We start from the raw sequence: 23459 nt of genomic DNA, 5'->3' as shown, positions 1-23459 counted from the left end.
TGGGTTTTCTTGGTTTTCTTCCTGAACATTCCAGTTTGGCACCTCCAGGGAAGAAGAGCTCTAGCTCACACCAACTGGAAATAAGCTGCAGAAGAGATGTGAGACCAGTGGCTCAGTCCTGAGCATCACACAATCCTCAGCAAGCTGGGACCCAGCTGAGGCTTCCCTTCAGAAACATCACCTCTACCACTGCAAGAGCACAACCTTGCTGCTGCAAAATCTGGGATATATTCTGGAGAAACATTTGGGAGACGTTGGAGTGAGGAGAGCTTACCATCCAGTCCTCCCTGTGCATTTGCAGGTGTCTCTGTCCACAAAGTGTCCTTGCAGTGTATGTCTATGCCATGAAGTAAACATTTCTGCTTTCACTTGAACAACCTCACCCAGGACAACACAGCAGAAAAGGAACATCAGTATGTCCTGTGTTCAGTCCCCTTTCCTCCACAGATGTGAAATTTAGTTGCTAAAACACTTACTGCAGGGATGGGAAGAATACAGAAATGGAAAAGAAAGCCTTAAGGTTTTTTGCCCCTCCCTGATCTTAAGCCTATTTGTTTAGGCGTGGCTACACCTAGACCCTATTAAAACCTGGCTAGCCAGCTTCTCATTGCAATCATCAAGTGGGTGAACTAGCTCAGCTAGCCAGCCCCAGCTAAGGGCTTGTCCTCTTCCTCAGCATTGCCATGCTCCCTGTTAAACCCCTGTTGTGGTTTAACCCGGCCAGCAGCTAAAACAACCCCACAGCTCTTCGCTCATTCCCCCCCCCAGTGGGATGGGGGATACAATCAGGAAAAAAAAAAAAAAGTAAAACTCAGGTTGGGATAAAGACAGTTTAATGTGACAGAAAAGGAAGATGATGATGATAGAATATACAAAACAAGCAATGCACAGCACAATTGCTCACCACCCACAGACCACTGATGCCCAGCTAGTTCCTGAGATGTGGTCCCAGCCCCTGGCCAGCTTTCCCCAAGTTATATACTGAACATGACATCATACGGTATGGAATATCCCTTTGGCCAGCTGGGGTCAGCTGTCCTGGCTGTGTCCCCCTCCCAGCGTCTTGGACACCTCCCAGCCTACTCACTGGCAGGGCAGTATGAGAAACTGAAAAGTCCTTGACTTGGTGTAACCATTGCCTAGCAACAACCAAAATATCACTGTGTTATCAACATTATTCTCTGAATCCAAAACACAGCACTATACCACCTACTAGGAAGAAAATGAACTCTATCCCAGCCGAAACCAGGACAGCCCCTCATTGCACAAGTGCATGCACCCAGCACAACTCTGCAACCCATCTCTGCATTCAGTGCCATGCTCGCCTGCACAATTTCTATCCGCTATATAACAAAAAGCACTGTGTGCCTGAACACAGCCTCCTTCCATTTAGGGAGCTGACTAAAAAATGTTGTGCTGCCCAAATCGATAAACAATCCACATGTGCACTCCTTTCCTCTTAGCCTCGGCAATGAGCTGCCATCCTGAGCACAAGTGAGGTGCTGCCAACAGAGACAAGCAGCAGGAACCAGCTCCTTCAGGACATCTCCTTCTACAGTGTCCTTAACAGAGTAGGGAAAATCAGTCCCTTCCACCCTGATGGCCTTCAGTACAGGCAGCCGTGCACTTCTGCTTGGAAATACATCTCTGTGCTGAATGTTTTCCCACCCGCTAGAGGCTTGAACATCAACATGAAATCCCAGGGCAGATTTACAGTAGCAGTGGTGTGGCTGGAAGCAACCACACTTGTGCACTTTGCTGATCTCTAAAGCAGCAGCAAACCACCTGAGCGAGATCTCCCTGGGAGAAGGAAGAGGTTTTGCACTGGGCTCCTGTAGTTTATTAGTGGAATAATCTCTAGCGAAAGGAGTGGGACTGGCTGAGATCAGAACTGAAGTGCTCATACATGACTAATGACTGGGAAATATGGGGGCTGTGGCAACTTCTCATTTCTTCATAGCTTTGGCAGAAGGAAAACATTTTCCATTTTAATTTGATATGCAGACTAACCGCAGACTTGTAATTCCTGGTGCTTGAGAGGCCTTTATGCACTCAGCAAGTCCCAAAACACTTCAGCACACCTGTCCCTGTAGAAATGCATTGGTTTAAAGGACAACATGTTATTAAAAGCTCATCAAAACGTAGCAACTCTGAGTAGGAGTTTGGAAGCACTTTAGAGCCTGTTACAATTAAATTTCAAAAAGATGAATGAAACTCTTTGGTCGATAAAGAGATCTACGGTGATTCCTCAGCCCAATTACAACAGCATATTGGGAGCCCACACATACATTTTAAGTGGCATTCATGTAAGTGGCCAGAGGCTGGTTTACCCTTTCACTCCCAGTGACAAATGGTTTAGGGCAATATTCATGGTTTAAGGAAGCCCAGGGTGATGCAGACTATTGCTGCATGTTCCTCAGTTGTTGCTGGGCAGCTCCTCATCTCTCTTGTCCTCTGGGCTGTCAAACTGCTATCTTTCACACATCTTTACTGCAACAAAACACCATGCAAGCACATGCAGTGGAAAGGGAGAAACTGCCTTTTTTTTTTCCTCTTTATGTCTAAGCTTCTGTCCAAGTGCTAAGGGACTAAGCAAGGACACTGTCCTTCTCCATGTCTGGTTTCAAGCTGAGCACTTAACAGGACAAATGGAGTCAGCCTTTACCCTGCTCCCAGGGCACTGTGGCTCAAGGCCTGAGGAACAGCTTAGCTTTGAAAGCTGTGGAGGTTTCTCTCCTGTGCATGGCCCAAGTTCCGGCTGGTACCTTCACATCCCTGCCACTCAGATCGCCTGGACTCATTGAGCCTCCTCAGACAGAAGACCTGCTCTGTCCTTTTTTCTTATGCCTATCCATGGCCAAAGCAAGAGGGAAGCAGAGAAACTTACCATCTTGTAAAAGGGGAAAACCAGCAGCTGTCCTAAAAAAACCACGAAAACCCAAGACCCAAACCCTCAGCCAGTACCAGCTGGCTCGATGGCAATGACAGAATGTAGCCCCACTGATGTAACCTGTGCAAGGAATTGCTCCAGCCCCTCTCATACAGGAAAAGCTTAGTTAGAGCTTCCTAAGAAATTCAGCAATTGCTGAATTTCCCACTGCTCCTCTGTCTGCCCTTTTTCCCTTTCCCTTTCCCTCCACTGCTTAATATTAAGACAGGGTACTGCCATGCCAATGACAATAATCACACTAGATCAACACTTTGAGGGTGAATTGCATTGTTTATTGCCCTGGAGGTGGGCAGCAAAAGGACCAGCTGTGCTTTCTCCACCCTGAGCTTGACTGCCATGTTATGTCCTGCTCAGAGGGACTGAAAAAACTATGAGACCAATATTATCGCTTTGCTTATAGGTTTCTCTGCAAATGCTGGCTGTCCTGGTTCTGACTTATTTTCTGAGACAGCTGGCAAGCAGAGGAGTAAGATGATTTATTCCCAGCAGGTGCAGTAGGATATGTTCAGATGATCGTTTGTCCACCTCAGACCTCACACTTTGGCAATAAAGTGTTGCCAGGTCTCAAAATGACATAATCTATGGCGTGAAGACTTGCTGCAGGCAGGGCATATTGGAATCAGTCCCTTCTGCTGAATTCCTGCCAACAAAGGCTGCTAATAAGCCTAAAATATGCCAGCTGTGCTGTAGCTGCTGACGACCATGTAGACTGTCCTCTTCATCCACCACCACAGGCCATTCAACCTGCAGATGCGATTGTAATTCATGCACACACCTCTAGGAGTCATTACTGCCAAAAGTGTTTGAATGAAATGGGTATCACTTTGCAAACTATCACCAGCTGCTCTTGCACAGGGTGCTAGACTTTCTCCACTGAGATGAAAGCTCTTAGTACCAAAGCTCAGCAATATTAAGTGAAGATCAGTGACTCGGTCTTCGGCACTGTTTCTGGGGAAATTAGGTTCGTTTACTTCTGTATGTACTGGGTATGTGTGTCCCTCACGAGGCTCACCCAGCAGGAGATGGCAGACAAGCTTCCTACTTCAAGTGTTACGGAGCACCAGGGGTGACCTGGGCTCCCTTCCAGGCCCCCAGACCAAAGCATGAGGCTGCAGTCCCCCCCTGGTCCACCGCAGCCCCCCGGCACCCCTGCTATTCTGCCTGCTCCATCTGCTGCGTCCTTTCCTGTCCTCCCCCTGTGAGAGGTGCTGCTGTCACCAACCTTCCCTCCCCAGCAGCGCCAGCCACCTGCCACCACCAGCATCATTTCAGATGGCATCAGCTGGCACGAGCCAGGCAGGGATTTAGCCCAACAATTACCCCCTCAGCCTCCCTCTCCAAGCAAAATCTGAGAAGCCACTGGCTTCCCGTCCCACCACTGACGCACGCAGCCGCATCTTCCAGTTTCACAGGGAGCTGTGCAAGTCCCCCTCAATTAAACAGGAGCAGACTGCACCAGGCCAAGGTCCTCTGCGCAGATCCACCACCTGTGACACCATTGCGTCAGAGGGGTCACTGCCAAGTTTTACACATAGCAGAAGACTTTGCTGATATCTTGAAACCTTTACATCATCCCAGCTTCGGTTTGCTCGTCTCTAATTCAGGCACCACGGTGCCGGGCTGTGTGTGCAGCACCAGTGGATAACTTCTCCTCTGATCTGGATTGCCCTCAGAGAAAAGCCTGACCTAAAGCAACAGAGCACAGAGACCCTTAGGCATGTCACTGCAGAAGGAGGGACCTCCTCTCAGAGCCTGCTAGGCATCAAAAGAAGATTTTTAAAAGGGAACCTTTAGCAGTGCTCTATCCCTTGTCACTAGACCAAGCTAACTGGCTTTGCCATGTGTTGTTCCTGTGATGATTTCTTAGTAGATTTGCTCTTCTCCTCAAATCCTGAGGGAGGAAAGCCCTGGTATGTTCTCCCAGCACCCCACTGTACCCCAGCACTGAGGCTCAGGAGTCCCGCAGCAGCAGGTGATGCAGCAGGCACCTGTCCTGCTTCAGCCCCAGCCGGCAGCTCAGCACCACGCGGCCACTCGCTCACTCCTACCCCCGGTGGGATGGGGAGGAGAATCAGAAGACAAAGGTGAAACTGCTTGGTTGGGATAAGGGCAGTTTACTGGGACAGCAAAGGAAGAGTAAAATAACAACAACAGTACTTAGAATATACAAAACGGCTGAGACACACAATGCAATTTTCTCATCCAGTGACCGACCGGACACTCAGACTGTCCCAGAGCCACGCTGCCCCTCCCTGTTTGGCCCCTTTTATGCTGAGCATAATGTCATATGGTATGGAATACCCCTTTGGCTAGTTGGGTCACCCGTCTTGGCTGTGTCCCATCCCAGCTTCTGGTGAAAATTAACTCTATCCTAGCTGAAACCAGGATGCACCTCAGTAGTGCTTACAAAGCAGTGGGCACTTTTTATCAGTCCACAGTGCCCCTTTTTCCTCTGCTTCCTGATGCTACTGTGAACACTTTTGCAGAAGATAGCTATCCAAGATGAGAGAGCGGCCAGCGAGCAGCCTGCTCCAGTCACACACGAATCAGAGCTATGAAGTCAGGTACTGCAATACTATTCATTTCACAACTTCTCATAAATCAGTCCCTCCAGCCATATGATTTAGCTTCTTCGGGGTGCTCAGAACCGATTGCAATAGCCTGTGGTTTGGCTGCCAGACCTGCTCTGTGATACGACATCTTTTCCCAGTGAAGGCTTTACATGCCTGCATTTGCACTCTGTCTCCCCTGCCATGCTGCAAATCCACACCAGGTCGGTGCTTGCCATCAGCCTCGAAGAACTCCTTCACTATCCTGTCTTTTTTATATTTTCTCTCTCTGTCCCTGCACATAGTCCTTCAGGTTGTCATGTAACTCATCCTTTTAACTTTGTCTCCCTGGTCACTTCCACTGTTAATTCAGCCAGATATAAAGTGCCAGAAATCTTAAGATAGTTGAAAGACACAGAAACATTTCTGCACACACGGTCAAAATGAAGCATTTACAAGTAGACCCATGAGAAAAGACATGTTTGGTGATCTGATTAAACAGGGCTCAGATCTGCTTAAATTGAGTCATGATTTGTTAGAGCCTCAGCTGAGCAAAAGGGGACTAAATTAAGTCTGGGATTTAAATTGTCTTTGCTGGATGTGTAACACATTAATAGATATCAAGCTCCTTTTAATAGCTGATCTCAAAGCAATTGAGCCAGGATGTGCATGCCACAAGCTTCCCTTTTAGATGAAGAAACTGAGTCACATGGGATGTGATTTATACAGCAAATGTTGCAAAACTGGGAATGGGACACAAGTGCCACAGGTCACAGCCCAGTGTCCTCCAGCTGAGGTGCCCCTGGCCAGCAAAAGTCCCCTCTAGGAGCAGCAGTGACACATGATGGGACACTTTGCCCCAGCACAGGGGACAGACAGTCCCGGCCTGTTCCTACTTGCAGATTGCTAGTCTCTGGCTTTCCCAACGCGTGCCTTTGGGAGCACATGTGGTGAGTATTTCCACAAGCACCCCTTCATCCCTCCCCCTCCAGGGGAGGGTCTCCCCAGGAGAATGGGGTAAGAAGGTGCACATGGACAAGGTGTTTGCCAGAGAACGTTGAACCTTTCACTCCCATTTATTGCTGCAACACAAACACTCGTTTCATTTTCTCTTAGCTGTACCCAGTGGCTCAGCACTGCTGTAAAATCACAGTGGCTCTGCTAGATACACAAACTGCTGCCATAAATGGACTCTAAGCACAATCTTACGGCCACAACTTACATGCTTTCACCTACAGCAAGGCTAAAGGGAAAAAAAAAAGGAACAACAAGAGAAAGGATTCTCTATACTTTTAAGTTCTAAGGGGAACGGCTAGTGCAGACTGCCCAAGTAAAAGACACCATGACCTAACCCCTTGCTGTCCCCCAGCAGAGGTACGTCTGAGGCAGCAGCATAAGCTTCCCACCACAGCCTCCTCCTGCAGTTCACTCCAGAGCCAGGCTGTGGCTCCTGGGCAGCATTCATCCTCCTGCCTGCCCCAGCCCTGGCTGCCACCGCCAGCGCGGGCAGACACCGTCACTCCCAGGGAGCAAAGTTTGACACTAGCTCCCTATGGGCCACTTGCGGCCCTCCAAGCAGCCTTGATTTTGGCAATCATAACACACAAAAGCCAGTTCCGAAGCTCTGCTCTAGGGCCGGCCAGGTGCTCTGATTTATCTTCTGAGCGTAGATCCTGGCTAAAGCTGCGCAGGCTGGATGTGGGGCTCAGGGCACAAAGTCGCTGCTCTGAAGAGCCTGAAGCCTGAGAGCAGATCCAGAGATCCCAGCTGGAGGGGAGAAGGATGGTAAATTGAAAAGTTGGGATAAACACTGCTTTTCGGTTCAGTGTTTGCTCAGGGCTTTGCCTGCTGTGCCCTGCTCCGTGTTTTGGAGGGCATGGCTCCAGTGTAAGCACCTAGTTAAAAACCACAGCTGGATGCTCATGAGACAGGCAGGAGTCAGAGCCCACAGTTGCCTTGACACATTTTGCGATGCACCTTGATGATATCCTAGCCAACCTCTCTAAGTACACTTCATAGTTTTCATCACTGCATTGGTGACAGTTACAGTCAGGATGACCTTAAAATACACATTCCTAGTGTGCAGCCTGTGTGCTGGAGCCAGACCACAGCACATCCATGGCGTGATTAGAGATTACACACAAAATCTCCTAAGAAAGCATCTTAAATAGCCTTTTGCAGCCTCATTAAAAAGCCACTGTATTTGCCAGTGCTTACCACTGGTGTTAACAGTCTGTGGTTCTCTGACTCTGACATTTGAGCAAAAGCTGAATGATAGCTTTGGGCAAAAATGCGTGTTTGTTTTTTTTTCTTTAGTAAGCACAATCGTTTCTGCTGACTCCTGTCAGATCTCAGAAGGGCAGTCCACCACCAGTTTTTCTTATTACCTGCAGACTTAAATGTTCAGTACTGGAAATACAGAGAATGGATACTATACAGTGCAAGTGGTATCAGTCAGCTACACTTGGGGTTTACACTTCCAAAGTTTCTGGCCCAAAATTGAGCACCACAAGCCTCAGCTGTTAAGGACTAAATGCTTTATTTTAATCTGACATTCCTTCTGCAACAGAGCAATCTCTGTGTGGGGTGTCTGGCTTTGTGTGGAGTGCTTGGCTTCGGAGAGCCACCCTTCAGATCAGCTCAACGTTCCCTAAAAGCTTGACACTGACACTTGATCAGACTCATTGTCTGGATTTGCTTGTGATTCGGAAGGAAACAAATCTGGGAAGGAAAACCAGCCACCAAAGCAACGATCCTTGTGGTGGCAATCCCATTTTACTGCCACAATCGGGCACTGGGAAGGAAGCCATTGATTAGAGGACAGGGATTTTCCTTACCTCGCTGACGATGGATGAGTGGGGCTGTTTGTACACCCAGTTATCGTGGCATGCGGTGAGCGGCAGGTTGCCCGCGCTGTGATTGCCATAGCGGGCAAGCGGGCTGGCGCAGCTGACAGAGGTGTCCCACACAACATCCAGCCTCTCGCACTTTCCATTGGAGGACCCATTCCCCAAGAGCAGGGGCAGTATCGTGAAGTTTTGTTCATCTTCCAGCGTCCAGCCACATCGTTCACTTAATTCAGCTGCCCCAGGGATCCTGCACCAGTAGTTGTCCGGTGCCTGCCCAAGAAAAACCACGCTGGCGAACAGGAAAGAAAAAGTTATGCCCGTCTGGCAAAGGAGGAAAAAGACCCTCTTTTGAAATCTTCCAAATTCCCCGGCTTCCTTCAAAACCTCATCAAAAGATGGCATGATGTGAGGCGGTCTGTCCACTTGCAGCAGTCCAAGAGATGGCAGAGTTTGCTTTCACACTTCGCAGCGACTGCTGGCACTTCTTATAAATACGACTGTCTCGCCTTCCCTCGCTCCTCTCTTCTCATGTGCATGCACACACACACACACACACACAGAGACACACGCTGGTGTGCAATGCCAGTAGCATGAGCGGAGCCGGAACGGGGCAAAGCTGCAGGCGGGCATGCAAGCACGCACCCAAGCACGCACGCACACGGAGACTCAGGGCATGTCAAGTGGCGTGGGGCTTACACACAGCCGGGGAGGAGTGCAATTTAAAGCGCACAAACATATTGTAGGAGAGGAGGGGCGTGCATTTCCTATTCATCCCGAATGTTAAACAGATTATGTAATAAACCCAGTTAACTCCTTCGGGGCGGACGAGCCACGCATGCCAGCTCCCACCGCGGCTGCAATAAATTAATAGGTGCAGGGATAAAGCAGAGAGTTAAACGGGAAAGAGCGCAGAAGCTGTTGCAAAAAGCAGCAGTGAGTGATGCAGCCTCTCTGCGGGATGGCAGGGGCAGAAAGAAAGTTGCTTCAAAGAGAGCTATAAAGTCTTTCCTTCAGCAAATAGAAGTGAATACTGTGGCAATGTTTAAGTACTTTTCCAAAGTGCTACTTCACCATCTGTACAGATTTAATTTGCAAGAGTCTTTCCTTTCTATAATGTAAATAAAGCGAGGCTCACAAACTGCGCCAGTCCAAAATCCAGGATTTTTTTCTTTAAGTTGGATCTACCTGTTCAAAAAGACTTTTATATGACCTCGTTCATTTTAATTTCACAAAGTCTTCCAAATATTTAAAAGAGAAATTAACAGTTTTTCTTCCTCAAAAATGAATGGAAAACTTGTTATTTCACTTTTCTGTTCAGCTGGTTGTTTGAGTGGGGGGAGAAGGGAAGAGGGAGCCAGGACTGGGGTGCATTTTGTGTGCACAGGAGCACAACTTGTGCAGAATTCCCTGAATCAAATCTGACGTGCAATGGTAGGTATTTTGCACTTTGTTCAGGAGGTCCATGGCCACTCTCTTCTCTTGTGAGCAGGAGCACAGGAACAGCACCTATCAAAGATGTCTCCTGCAGTCTCCTGTCTCTGACTACCTACAGCTTTGACCACAGGTGTCTATAGTTTTGGAGCGAAGTGCAATTTCTAAACCAGATTCAGACCAAGGAAGGCTTCGATTACTATACAGACTATCTGACATGGACTTTCTAACAGACATGAAGACTGATGCTGTGGTGTGAGCTCGGCAAAGATGTGCGTTGCTAGGTAGATATGCTGCTGTGCTTGCATCAGAAGATGCTTTTGAGGGAATTTTGTTTGACTCCCAGTTACACTGTTTTACAGTAATCAAGCTTAGATCACCTTTGGGTCCAGGTCCGTGTCTGAGGAGATGAGGCACTGTCTGACAGCTGGTTTCAAAAAGAGAAACACTTTTATCCCAACAGGGCTAACTGGGAGGCCAATCATGCTGAGATGTCAAAGGTGAGATGGTTTATCCTGGTAGCTCCCAGCTACAAGGAAGGAGATCATCCCTACAAGGACCACCACAAAGGCAAATAAATGGGGACAGAGCCTGATACTCAGCCTGTGCACTGCTCTTACAGCTCTGCTCAACGGTCTATTAAACCTCCCAATAAAAAGATGTTGCTTTTATCTCTGTTGGGTATTAGTTCAATCCTGACTCATGAGGGTTAGTCACCTGTAAGCCATGTACCAGTGTAGCTGTGCTCAGCATTGTACCTGTTTCAGAAACCCATTGGTGCAATTACCACCGCCACCCCTTAGCTAATCAGTGGCACTAGATCAGATTCAGCTGGGTAAGAATTCAGTCCACTATTTCAACATTGCTTCTGGAGCTACTTTCTTTCCCAAAAGAAAGCATGGTCTAGTAGCTGGTTGTCAAAATTTCACACATTTCATCCATTATGCTCTTGTCATGTACAGCGCATGCATTGCAGTCTGCCAGATCAGAAGCCAGAAAACCTAGCAGCTGAGAGAGATCAGCGCTAAGGTCACGGCAGTGGACATCTGGGAGTCTTCCTAACATTCCCCACCAGTACATTGGTGGTCATACAGGCAAAGATTCATCAGTTAAATCAATTCAACGGTCTGGCATAGGTGATGCCAAAGGGGCCTTGGTTCCTCAATGTTCCCCATGTTTTCATTTCTCTGTCCAAAAATGGCTTATCTATATTTGTCACCATATGAGTGTGCTGCAAGACTCCAGTTTGTCAAAGAAATCTAAAACATCCCAGAGACAGATGCATGAGAGTGTGCATTAGTGCATTTATTCCACAGCAAGCAATTCCCAGCTTCCCTGAGGTTTTCCTGGAACTTCAGCTCCGCCTGCTACGAGAGCTGAACACATGTAAGGACGGGAAGATGATGGGTTTGTATACAAAGCCTGCAACTGTAACCTCTTGAAAGAACGCCTTGAAATCTTTGAGGACAGATCTCAGGGTCAAACCAGCATTTTAAACATTTTATCCTATACATACAGTAAAAAATGATGTTCTTTGATACTGGGAAAGAAGCAAGGGAAGAAAGAGACAGGGAAGATGTTGACTGATGAAGAGGACAGAAGCAGTAAAAATAGATGCAGAGAAGAGAACAGAAAGGGGGGGGGAAGAGAGTGGGAAGGCAGCAAGCCAGGGAAAGAGCAGAGGCAGAAGCGGTGACGAAAGGGGAGCAGAGGAGAAAGAGATAGTACAACTAAATTACAATCATGAGCATCTTCAATTGGAGCTCTGTTTAGAAGCCCAAATGTCACAGCTATTTCGGAAACAGAATGAAAACTATGTAGTCTAGAGGGGAAAGCATATACACTTCCTGTGCACTCCTGGCACTAGACTACTGTTTATACATGTCTGGGTGACAGCATGAGACATTTGGATCAACAGCTACTCTGACTGAATCCTGGAAAGTTATAACTTTACTGCAATACCCTGGATAACCTTTGCCAGTGCTTCAGAGAAACACTTAGAAAGCTCAAAGTCCTTCCCTGGGACACTGTAAGTAGTGGTGCAGTGACATCAGCCCATCTGCAGACACCTGAGGGCACCATCCTACATAACAGCACCATTTCCGTGATAAAGTTTTGCAGAAAAGCAAGACCTTGGTTTTGATCTCCTACAGACACAGCCTCTTGCTAAATAAAAACGGGCTTGGGAACAAGCTTGGGCTGTAATCAGCCACCCTGCCTGTTATCTCACTGCTTGTTGCTGCTCCATATTGCACCAAATAAATATTCCTACCCCAGACAAATCTGCTATAGACTAGATAGCCCTAAGCAGCAGCAGTGCAAACTAGTCAGCATCACACCATCCTAGGGCCAGGAGACTGCCTACACCAGTCTTCAGCTCTCCAGGCCAGGAGAAGAGGCAGGGATCTCCACAGCCATGCATTTGGGGATTATCTGTACCTCTGCTAACTGGTGACCCCACAGCAGACACTGCTGCAAGGAACCGGGCGGTAATAGCTCAAAGTATGTTGCACAGATCTTAACGGCAAAACTCTGTTCACAGCAGAAGACGGCAGGGCCCTTCGTCATTCTTCAGCACTCATTTCACCTTTCATGCACCTTCCCGCTGCATCCCGTGGATTTGGCTCTCCTGGGCAAAAATCATCGCTCTTCCACGCTGCAGTGCAGAAGCCTGACGCCAGCCCCAGAAATACCACATGTCCATAGAGCTCACGTTGTTACAACATATCTCATTAAGAAGCCAGACTGGAAAGGATATAGGAGCTCAGTTTTGGAGATTAAATAAATATTGGATTGTGTGAGATCAGAGCAAGACCTCTTTGTAGGGCAATTAGAGATGTTTATGCTCCCCTCTCCCACACATGGTACAATCACATTCCAAGTCAGGACACTAAATTACATCCAGCTTTTTCTCTGACAGTTCTTGTGCTTTGGTTTTTGTTGCTGCTGTTGTTTTTTTTCCTTCACTTTATTAATCTTTCTTCTTCCTCTCACCGCCCACTTTCATCTTCTTTTTTATCTCCTCCCTTCTTTTTTTTACAGATTTCCTCTTTTTCTTTCCAAAAGGTGGCAACTCTACTCGATGGAGTATGTCCTTTCCCAGGCCTCCAGGCCAACTTAGTGAGCTGCAGGCTAACTTTGAGACATGGGAAAAGTCAATTCCAACCAACAGGGTTTCCACCTTTTGGCAATCCATGAAAGCAATGCACAATGCATTATACTCCCCTCCCTCACTATTTCCATGGCCTTTAGGCTATTTTTACCATCTTGGTTCCAAGAACAAATATAAATAAATGTAGTTCTAGGAACCGTAGAGTACAACAACCAGGGGGATCTGTACTCATTGTAGGACAGCAGCTGAAACAGCAAGAGGAAAATGGGGACACAGAGAGAGAAGGGAAAATCCCAGTGAGGAAGATAAAAAGCAGAGAGTGAAAGGAAAAGCAAAACAGCAGCAAAGAGGCTCCTGTTTCTCTCCTCACAGGAGGGGGAAAAAAACCTCAAAGATCAGTAGGGACTACACCTGAGACAGCCCATATGTCTGTCATTTTGAGCACGTGTAGGCAAAAAATTTACAGCAGAGGAGGAAGCCGTCCTCCACTTGCAGTCTGTGCCCATTCTCACACCCTCAGCTTTTCCTCCTGCTGCCCCGGTGCAGAGCGTGCGGGGGCACACGGGGATTAGGTGCTGGCAGCCCCTGGGGCTCCCTCAGGCTCATCCCCACCACAGCCAGCAGCAAGGGCCCCCTCCTGCTGCCCTCCTGCCCCACACCTCTCCTTGCACAGGCTCTTTCTGGGTGCAAAGCGTCCTTTGCCACAAGGCATTGGGATCCTGATGGCTCTGCATTTTCTTACCCAAACCCAGTGCTGTTTTGCCACCATGGCGCTTGCACACTGTTCCTCTTCCTGTTGGAGAAGATCGGGTGCTACACATTTGGGTGCCCACAGATAGCCTGTGTCTCTTCCCCACTGACTTTAATTCTACTTAGGGAAAGCAGCAGAAACCTGTGACTCTCCAAGCACATCTAGGAACACCTGCTCATCAGTATCTGAGACAGGCTGAGGAACCGCAAGGGCTCATTAACTTGTCCAAGGCCAGCTGAAGGAAAGGCAGCCAGAGGAAAAGGGGCTCCTACACACACATTTTGAAAGTCCATATGTGGCTTCCCTCATCCTTTTCCGCTTCACCCGGTCACTCTGGAGGCCAGAGAAGAGGCTACACTGGGCTCTGCCTTCCTGTTCAGATAAATATGCCATAATCCCACAGCACGTTTGTCAGGACCCTTGCTAACAACTCAGAATAACCAAGCATTTCGGCAATGAGATAAGACAAACCGAGTTCACCAAAGGATATTTTACACAATGGAACAAACAAGGGCTACTTCCAGAGATGGGTGTAAAGGCCTGATAAAATGAAAATGTCGTGTGTGTCCCCCGCGTTATCAGACAGCCGTGAATCGCAAGCTCGCGCTCTCTCTCAGCCGCACCTGCCTCAAGTCCTGCCTGGAATAGACGGGGGAAATCACATCATTTTTGTGATCTCTCATGGTTGCACATTCCTCCCCTGTGACTCAGTTTCCATCAAGTTTGAAAGCAAACATTTCTAAATACTAAGAAAAGGGGTTTGTGTGAAAGTTTCCAGCCCCGTTATGTGAGAATAAAGGTGAAACTTTTATACCATATCAAGGATGGTGTCAGTGCAATGAAGGCTTCTGGTGGTGTCACTCACTAGCTTTCTGCTTCCCTATCTGTTTCTGAAGTGGTACTACTTTCATTAAAGGAAAGTTAAAAAAACCTACAAAAAACCCTTGCAGAGTTTCTAACATTAGTCTTTTTTATCTGTTTTCATACCATTTCTCAGTTTGCTGTTATATCAAATATTCCCAACAAGCCTTTTTTGTGGCTTTTCTACAGCATATTTTTTATTGCTGAGAACTCTCAGGAACTTAGAATACCACTAAGCTGGTCAGTGTAACAAAAATGCTAGCATTCATACATATGAGAAGAAGGTAATAGAGCAATTCTAGACCACCACTGTCCATCTTATGGACAGCTTTGGGTAGAAACTGCATGACTTGGTATAGAAGACAATTCAGGTTCAAAATACCCCATGAGCCTTAATATCTAGCTGATCAAACTCCACATGGGAGAATTAATACGCATTTCATATCTATGTGAAAAATTATTTAGTCTCAGCAAATTCCTGTTTCTGGCTTTCCAAGATAATAACAATTTTTTTTTACCGCCACTGAAAAAGAAGCGAGATACACCTCTGCAGAAAATAAAAAAAGGCGTCAGGAGTGGGGTAAATTCAGAACCACAGCAGAGATCCAGTGCACTCCAAATGCACCAGCAAAAATTCAAGTCATCCTGGAAGGATGGATGGGAACTAGTTATTCCTCAGCACCTTTCTCTAATCTCCCTGTAGTTGTTTTTGGAAGCCCTTAGTGGTAACAATCTATTTATAGTTGACTCTGTTTTTGTAGTTTATCTCTGCTATAACATTGTGTCCTTTGTCCTAACTGCACAATACCAACCCAAAGGAATTCTTTACAGCTGGGTTCTCACCTCTTGATTAGCCTGCTTTATTAATAGGAAGAGGGACCAGGCCACTTTCATCAGGCCGCTTAGCTGGGTGTACACCCTCGCTGTTTGTGATCCAGCACCTAGCACGCTACTTAAAATGGGCATTTCTGGATATGTGGATGTACCACAGGGTACTTCAATTGCTCAGTACTTTAACTTTTTTTAATGCTTATTTGCTTTTAAATGTCAGTATATTTATTACATAGGATTTGTTATATTTTCCCTTCCCTAGTAAATGTTCCTGAGTGTATTTAAGAAAAAAATACAAAGATGTAAATATGTGATCTGGAAACGCAAAGCAAGAATGATTCAACAAACATTCGAAAATCACGGAAATGTTCACATTGGTCTGAGATCCTGAAATCCTGTGCAACCAAATGAGCTGAAACGAAGGCCAGTTCAAGTTGTTTCTGAAAATACTGCATCATTTGTATCCGTTTTTCCACGAAACAATCCTGCAGTGACTGGATGGAAAATCTAACACCTGCACCTTGGGAAGCTGGACCAGATAAAATAATGCAGATGGCAGAGGGAGTCCCCAGGATGGCTGCCATATTTCTAGGCTGAGCTTTCAGTCATCAGGGTCTACAGACCAAACTCATAGCCTATGTAAGAGGAGTGCAGTGATCAGGAAACTCAGACAGGTGGACCCTGGTAGTGTCACCATGACACAAAGTATGGCGGTAGGTAGAAAGCCCTGGGCACCAGGAACTGGAAGGCATTGTCTGCAAAAGATTGTTCTTCCTACCATGAGGTTGCTCCCCTTGGCATCTGGTCTCAGTAGAGGGTGTGCAACCCTTGGCTCAGACCTCGTAGCTGTGCAGTAGCCAAGAGCTGGGGCTACCAAATGATGAAGGGACATCATCCACAGACAAGTGATGGGACCATCACTCCCCTGCCTAGCTCCATGCTGGCCAGTTGCAGTGGAATAGGGAATTGGGGACATCTTTGAAAGTCTGGGAGAGTGCCATATTCTGCCGTGGTGGGTGGCCTTCCCTGGGGGCAGGCCCACCATCAGTCCTCCAGGGCAGCCAGTACTTCCAGTCCCACCTATCTGCTCCTCCATGCTGAGATGAGACAGGGAATGGACCAGTTTCAGTGAACTAGCAGTTACTGGACTAACTGCCAGCTCCTTGAAACTTAGATTTAGGAGACTAATCCAAAGATGAGCTTTATGAAAAGGTTATTTAGAGAGTTAGTTCATACGGTATTTTTAGCAAAATGATAGCTGAAGAAAAGCAAAAGGGATTTACTTTGGGTTTGTTTAATAAATGAAAACAGCGTTACCATATCATTTCCATATATGCATCAGCACAGCTGCTGGCACCATCCTGACCCCTCAAATAACTACCCCCCTCCAGCGTTGTGTACAATAACAAACTGTGCCTGGGCCAGCGGAGCCAAGGAGACATTTATGCTCCAGCACAGCGAGCAGGCACAAGCATGGACCTCATCCTCTCCTCATCTTCAGCAGGGCTGTGGGCCTCACCGCCTTCCCATGGGGGCAAGGGGGAGTGGAGCCCATCCCAGCTCTGCTGCCCATCCAGCACAGGCTGGCAGAGCAGGGGTGCAAGGTGATGCACGTGTCGGAGCAGTTTGCGCACCTGAGGACGACTGTCTGTCACACACCTCATGCTTTGCAGGCCCTGGCTTTCACCCTCCCAGCCCTTATCCCAGCTTGGTGGGAGCTTAAAGGCATCTTCACCAACTTCCATCCACAATAATTTTCCAAAGGGATGGCTGGAAATACGTCATTCTCATTTTTCTTGGTAACAGCTTTTGCTGGAAGGGGTGGCACTAGTTAAGCAATAAGTCAGCTTTCAGCAAGGAAGCCTCTTGTTTATCTTCTGGAATCTATGGTCTTCACAGCTAATCCTTTGCTGATTTTTCCATATTCAGGGAAGTTTCTCCCTTGGTTTCCCCATCACATCGTGTTTTGTTCTTATTTTATTCTACTCCACTTCAATTTTCCCTCCTCTGAGGGTAAGCCTTTCAGGCAAGTCCAATCTTTGCCTGAACAAATCAATAAACTTGAAAAACACTGTGTACAATATGAGAAATCCCTCCTCCTATAACTCTCACATTCCATAAAGCCATCAGTCCAGGGGGAAACACTGGCCTTGTGACCTACATAAGGAAGCCTAGGACCTTGCAACCACAGTCCTAGCTGTGATCCCTGTTAGTTCATACTGCGCCAAGAATTTTTAAAGATTCATTAACTCAGACCATGTCCAGCCTTCTGTGTACAAAGGCTGCAGAATTTTTGCCAGGAGAGGATTAAAGCATGTTCTTAAGAAGAATATTTTAAGAGGCAATGGGCACAAACTGAAACACAGGAGGTTCCCTCTGAACATCAGGAAACACTTTTTTTACTGTGAGGGTGACTGACCCCTAGCATAGGCTGCCCAGAGAGGTTGTGGAGTCTCCATCCTTGGAAATACTCAAAAACTGTCTGGACATGGCCCTAGGCAACCTGTTCTAGGTGGCTCTGCTTGAGCAAGGGGAGTTGGACCAGATGATCTTCATAGGTGCCTTCCAACTTCAACCAGTCAGTGATGATTCTGTGTTTCCTTTTCCCTGCAAAGCTCCAAGCAACCGCAGCCCACCTTACCTGTGCTAAGCCATTCCCCTCACTGCTGCTGGGAAACAAAGTCAAGCTGAATTTGTATAACTTCAGCTCTATTTTCTTATGCCTTTGTCAGAAAATACCGTGTGTGTGTGTGTGTGTGCAAAAAACTGCTAGTGCCAAATAAAAAAATTTTTCCCATCAGTTGCATGCTGTGGTGGTACCAAGCCAGTTTTGTTCATCAGGCCTTGGCTCTAACCTCCATGCTGCTCATAGAGATGGTGACGCTAACAATACCTGAGCTAGACTAACCTGCGTTCACCTCCAGGCTGTTATGGCTAACTTGTTCTGTTGAGGCATGCAGGCCAACCCTGACCTGTACCTACACAAACAAAATAACTGCATGAGAAAGTATAAGGTAACAACATGAGAAATTGCAGAAAAGAGAAGCATTAAGTATAGGAGGAAAGGGAAGCAATAGCTTAAAGGAATTGCTGACCCAGGTAGAAAATACGGAGGCTATACTGTATGCTATCATACCACAGATACCAGATACCACTGTAAAACCAGCAAAACTGGGGGCGAGGGGTTAAGAGCAAACGGGGCAGTCTGTTTGGAAGGGGATGACAATGGTAATGGGAAAGAGCTTGGGAGGAGAATGGCGCTGTCTGCTGCTGGTTTGCTGTGGTGCGGGCTGGCTGCCTGGCTTGGCTCACCCTCACCAGGTGTCCTCGGTTTCTTCTTGTCCCAGGCTGCTTGCTGCAGCCTCTGCCTCTCTCCCTGCCTGCAAATGGGTTTGGCCGTCGGATGCTTTGCTGAGAGCAAAGAGCAGCTTGTGGAACAATGACCTGTTTAAAGCATGATGAACCCACGTGAGCTGGGCAAGCGGAAAGGTGTGCAAAGCAGGCACAGAGGGAAAGGAGAGGGAACAGGTTAGCTGGCACAATGATCATGCAGGGCCAGGTCCCCATGGGAGAGCTGCTGAGCTCCTCTGGTGGCCCCACAGCTCTGCTGGCCCTGAGGAGACGTGGAAGAGCTGGGACTAGTGAGGGGGCAGGGGAGAAAGTGGTTAGATCCTCACCAAAGGGCTAGAGAGGAGAAGGGCTTCCTGGTGGGCTAAGGGCAGGAGACGGCCTTGTCCCTCGGTCCTCCCTGGGGACAGCTGAGCGGGCAGCTTGACTGTCAGCATTGTGGTGATGAGCCACGGCCTCAGGGCAGAAAAAAGTCTGTCTTCATCAAAGCCACAAGTCTCCACAGGGTCTTTCCAGCACCGTCACTGCAGAGTGTATTTCAAAAGAAGCTGGCCTCCTGTGCAGGGAAAAATGACATCAGAGGCATGGCAGGGAAGCTGCTGTCCCAGATAGCACCCAGCATCTTGCTGTCTGCTGCTGCAGTGTCCATGACATGGTGGCCAAGGTCAGGCGTGCAGCTGATACTCGCCTGATGGAAGTGGGTTTCCCTTTACCACTCATTTTTCTCAGAGGATTAAACTAACATTCTGTGTGTATGTCTACACGTGTGTGCACACCTTTGGCCAAGGCTCGTTGAGGTTCAGTGGTGCCACACTGTTGGCTGGTAGTGGCAGCAGGCAGTGGCCAGGCCAGGTCATGGCAAGGTGGCCCAGGCTGCTCCCGAGGGGTGGTCGAGGTGATGGTTTGAGCGCGGAGGCCTGACGCAAGATGAGGCCTGAGGCAAAGGTCCCTGGCTAGAAAAACTCGATTGTGACGAGTGTTTGCAGAAGAAGCAGGAATGCAAGGCACTGAGCTTGAATGGGGACACGGCGCGTGGGCAGTGCAACCCCAGGATCAAGGAACAAAATGAGGATGCGCCAAGTCACGTCTTTCTAACAGCAAAACCTTCAGCACATCGCACTTGGAACTCGCAGGGAGCTGTGAGGGTGAGAGCAGGGGTTTGTCTCACTGGCTGTCACTGCAGCAGGTACTGCCTGGGCACAGGCTACTGCCAGCTGCCATGCTGGGGGAGCAGGGATGTCCTGTCCCCAGGAGGGGACCAAAAGCAGTCACAGGAGTGAGGGGAAATACAACTGCTCATCCAGTGGCTGTCACTGTCAGGTACAGACAAGCAATGCTGAAAATCAGCATCACTGACTGTTAATGCAGAACTAATAATGCCACCGCCTCCACAGGGCATCCGTGGGGACGCAGCGTTCCTGTGCCCTCGCATTCAGCCCGTGGCACTGATTACTCCCGGCACCTGCTTAGAAAACCTTGGCTTGTTTCTTTGGAGTTTCTGAAACTTTTCAGATGTTTTTCAGCTTCTCACTTGCTATGCAGGAGTTTTATTTAGCAGATCTAGAGGCTATTTTTTTAAGATTATTTTTTCATAGAGTTCACTGTGCCTGGAAATCCCAAGAAAACCACAGCGCAGACAGAAGTTTAAACACAGTTCTTGCATGCTATCATCTGACTTACTTAAAAGCTTTTCTCTTAACAGTTGCAACCTGTAATTATCTAAGAGCACACACAAGTGTTACAGGATGTTCTTGATAAGATCAGAGTTTGAGAGCCTGCAGTGTATTTTTTTCCTGCTTGGTAACTGTCAGATTTGTTTTGCATTGGGCACGGCTTAGCAGTGTGTTGGCAGCTCAGATCAGCCCGGCAGAGCACCTCAGAGTACATCCACTCCAGGACCAGCCTGGAAAGGAGTCTCTGCTGAGATCTACATACCTAGTTGGACCTACCCTGCCCAAACGCATTGAAGCAGACTCTCTCTCCTGCTGGGCATGGCCATCAGTAGCTGAATTTCTGTCTGCTGTTCCCCTTGTTCCTGTGGAGTTCAAGAAAACAATGTTTCTCAAGAAGTGAAGCCCACATATCCCAGACACCAGATATGCCTGATGCACAGGAGTGTTCATATAATGAAGAGCAGTGGCAGGCACGGAGGCTCTGGGCAGCATGGCTGTAGGGCTCCTAGTGCTGGGTAAAAATGATGCAAAACACTGAGCTGACATAAATGTGCTCAGCTGATTATGGTTTGTCCAGAAAGTATTAAAGAGACCACCTAGCAGTTTCTGTGCTGGCTGAGGTCCCTCACTGTATGCTGGCTTGAGTATCACTTGTCATCCTGGGGCTGGCCTTGAAACCGATGTAAAAGCATTAAGTTGGCATAGACCCTACGTCATGTGCACTAATTCAACAGAAACATGTGTTTGCCTCCAGGTGGTTCAGATCAACTTTGTGTGCTGTGTGACCTGGGAACCAGCACTGGTGTTACTGGTATCGGACAATTCTGCTGCAGGTCACAGCGGAAACATACCCTGCAATCAGGCGGAAAAGCTAAGATCACTGCATCTTCTGCTGTAACTGAGGGGCAGATGCAGTTATATATTAATGTTGCTGTGATGTCACTACGGCCTGGCCCAAAAATGTATGTAACAGCACACACTGCATCACACATATGACTAAGAATAGTCACCCACCTGGATGGTCCCCACAGGTATGACTAACCATCCTGCCCACCCACTTCCACTCTTAGGGATTCATGGAGATATATTTAATGATGATTTAGGCTCACAGTTTCCTAGTACACTCATAGTCCATTTACTCTTGCATTTATGGGAGCAGCCCACTAATTCAGAAGTTATTGGGAACCTCTTGTACTGAATGGACATCTTGCTCCATAGGAGAGTCAGGACATACATGTTACAAGGTCACTCAGTCCAAAATACCTCCCTGGAGAGCTGTAAAACTGCCCATGCTGCTGACCCTGCCACCTCAGTCTCAGGAAACTAGAATGGAACCAGCGCTATTCGCACGGCTGGCCACGCAGGTTGCAAGGTGGCTGTTTATCCATCACCTCCTGAGTAATGCAAGACCCTCCCTGCACACACACCGCCCCCACATACACACGCATGGGGACACGCTGCTGTTCCCGTCATGAATTTGTGACTCCTTCTGTGAATGCTTCATGCACTTTGTCCTTGTTTTTATCTTTATTTGACTTAGAGGCTTAGCTTCCGCAGTCACTTAATTAACATGCTTGACTCAATGCCTTAGTTTCAGTCCACCAAGAAGGGGTTTTCTGCAGGGAGCTCCCCTGCCTTCACTTAGACAATTCCTCCTATCTTGAGAGAGGACCCGCTCCAGCCCTACAGTGTCCCTGCACCGGATTTATGGTTCATACGTACAAAGTGCCAAGTTCAACTATCTTGTTCCACCCACACCCTTAACTGTAAAGTGGCTAGACCTTCCCATAGTTATTTCACTTCAAAAACTGTTTGCTCAAGAGGTTACCAACCCTGCAGATGCTCAATGGCAACAGCATGATCACACTGAAGCATGTGGGCAACTCTCAGCTACTACTGACCCAAAGAGGATATCTAATGGCAACCATCACCGCCTCCTTGCTTCTTCCACCACCAATATCCACCCACTGCCTCATTTCTTACACTGGAGGCAGTTATCAAGGCACCTGCTGCAATGGGGAGGGGAGCACCAAAGCCTGCTGGCAGCACAGCAGGACAATTAGCCACTGCGGGGGAAGACTCAACCAGAAAACATTGGTCTCTTTTTCCTAAGTCCTGTTCCACATGGTATATGCTTGGCTTTAACCTTGACTGCTTAGCTAGTTTCCTCGCCCTTGAATTTGTCTCCCCTTACTTCTCTGACCAGCCTCTTTTAGTCTAGTTATTCCAACCAAAATTTCAGCACTCATGGGGATAAAGTGAGGCAGGCTGTCTGCGTTCATGATGGGACTGGAGCATTCAGTCCCAATTCTCTACCAAAGGCCATCTGCTTTGTGAATGTTGGGTTTGTGTGTTCCCTTTGGATTTATATTACTGATGCTTTCTTGTCATTGCTCCTTGGCAGCTTGCTTTATCCTTGCAGACCCTGAGAGATCATGTTTGCATTCTCTCATTTGTAGCTGCAACTGGATTTGTGCCATCGATATGTTTCATTATCTCCCAGAAGTGTAGACAGATGTCCAAATGTTCATAAAAGCAAACCAGAAGATATCAAAACCCAAACATTTATAACACAAGCTAAGATATAGAAATAAAACTTAAGAGCAGAAGCTCTCAGTTTCTCCAGAAGGGAAGACTTAAGAACATGTACCACAATAAGTAGTGTTGGATACCTCCTGCTTTACTGGAGCAATACCTCGCTTGCACCTGTACGGTGTCAGATGCAGCAGACCTGAACACAGGAGCTCACAGACAAATGTGCCGTTTCTCAGCTACAGAAGGGCTGGTTTTACAAGCAATTTGAACAGAAGCAATAGCTTCATTCCTCGCTGACCAGAAAGCCCTTTTAGAAGCATAAATATCAGGGCTAATAACAATTGTGTAAACAAACACTGACAATCTGCATCACAGCTGTGTGCATATGATACTTAACTCCCCAAAGATTCCAGCTTGCAGAATATATCTGAACTCCTTTTGCATCCGGAAAAAATATACTCAAACTCAGAGGCACAAAGTCTTTCACTAAGTCTGTTGCATTGATTGATCACCAATTACCATTCTTCTAGGTCAGTTTTAACTGCTTCGCTGCTCTTTTTAAAAAGTGC

At 47.5% G+C, this 23459-nt stretch overlaps 1 protein-coding gene across 3 annotated transcripts in view; it reads right to left on the bottom strand.

Annotated features, from left to right (window-relative positions):
* Positions 1–9030, bottom strand: part of SLC22A3 (solute carrier family 22 member 3) — a 31031-nt gene extending 22001 nt beyond the window's left edge. For 2 of the 3 annotated variants that reach the window (XM_075748504.1, XM_075748503.1), the window contains exon 1: positions 8337–8887. In XM_075748504.1, coding sequence (XP_075604619.1) covers positions 8337–8750 — 414 coding nt within the window. In that variant the 5' untranslated portion in view covers positions 8751–8887. Of the gene's footprint in view, positions 1–8336 lie in introns of all 3 variants that reach the window. The other variant, XM_075748501.1, reaches the window with a different exon arrangement.
* Between the last annotated feature and the right edge of the window lie 14429 nt (positions 9031–23459).

The sequence above is a fragment of the Balearica regulorum genome, chromosome 3 (assembly GCF_011004875.1).
Source record: "Balearica regulorum gibbericeps isolate bBalReg1 chromosome 3, bBalReg1.pri, whole genome shotgun sequence".
NCBI classification, from domain to species: Eukaryota; Metazoa; Chordata; class Aves; order Gruiformes; family Gruidae; genus Balearica; species Balearica regulorum.
Note: the sequence above shows the minus strand (reverse complement) of the source record. Positions and strands in the feature narration are given on the sequence as shown.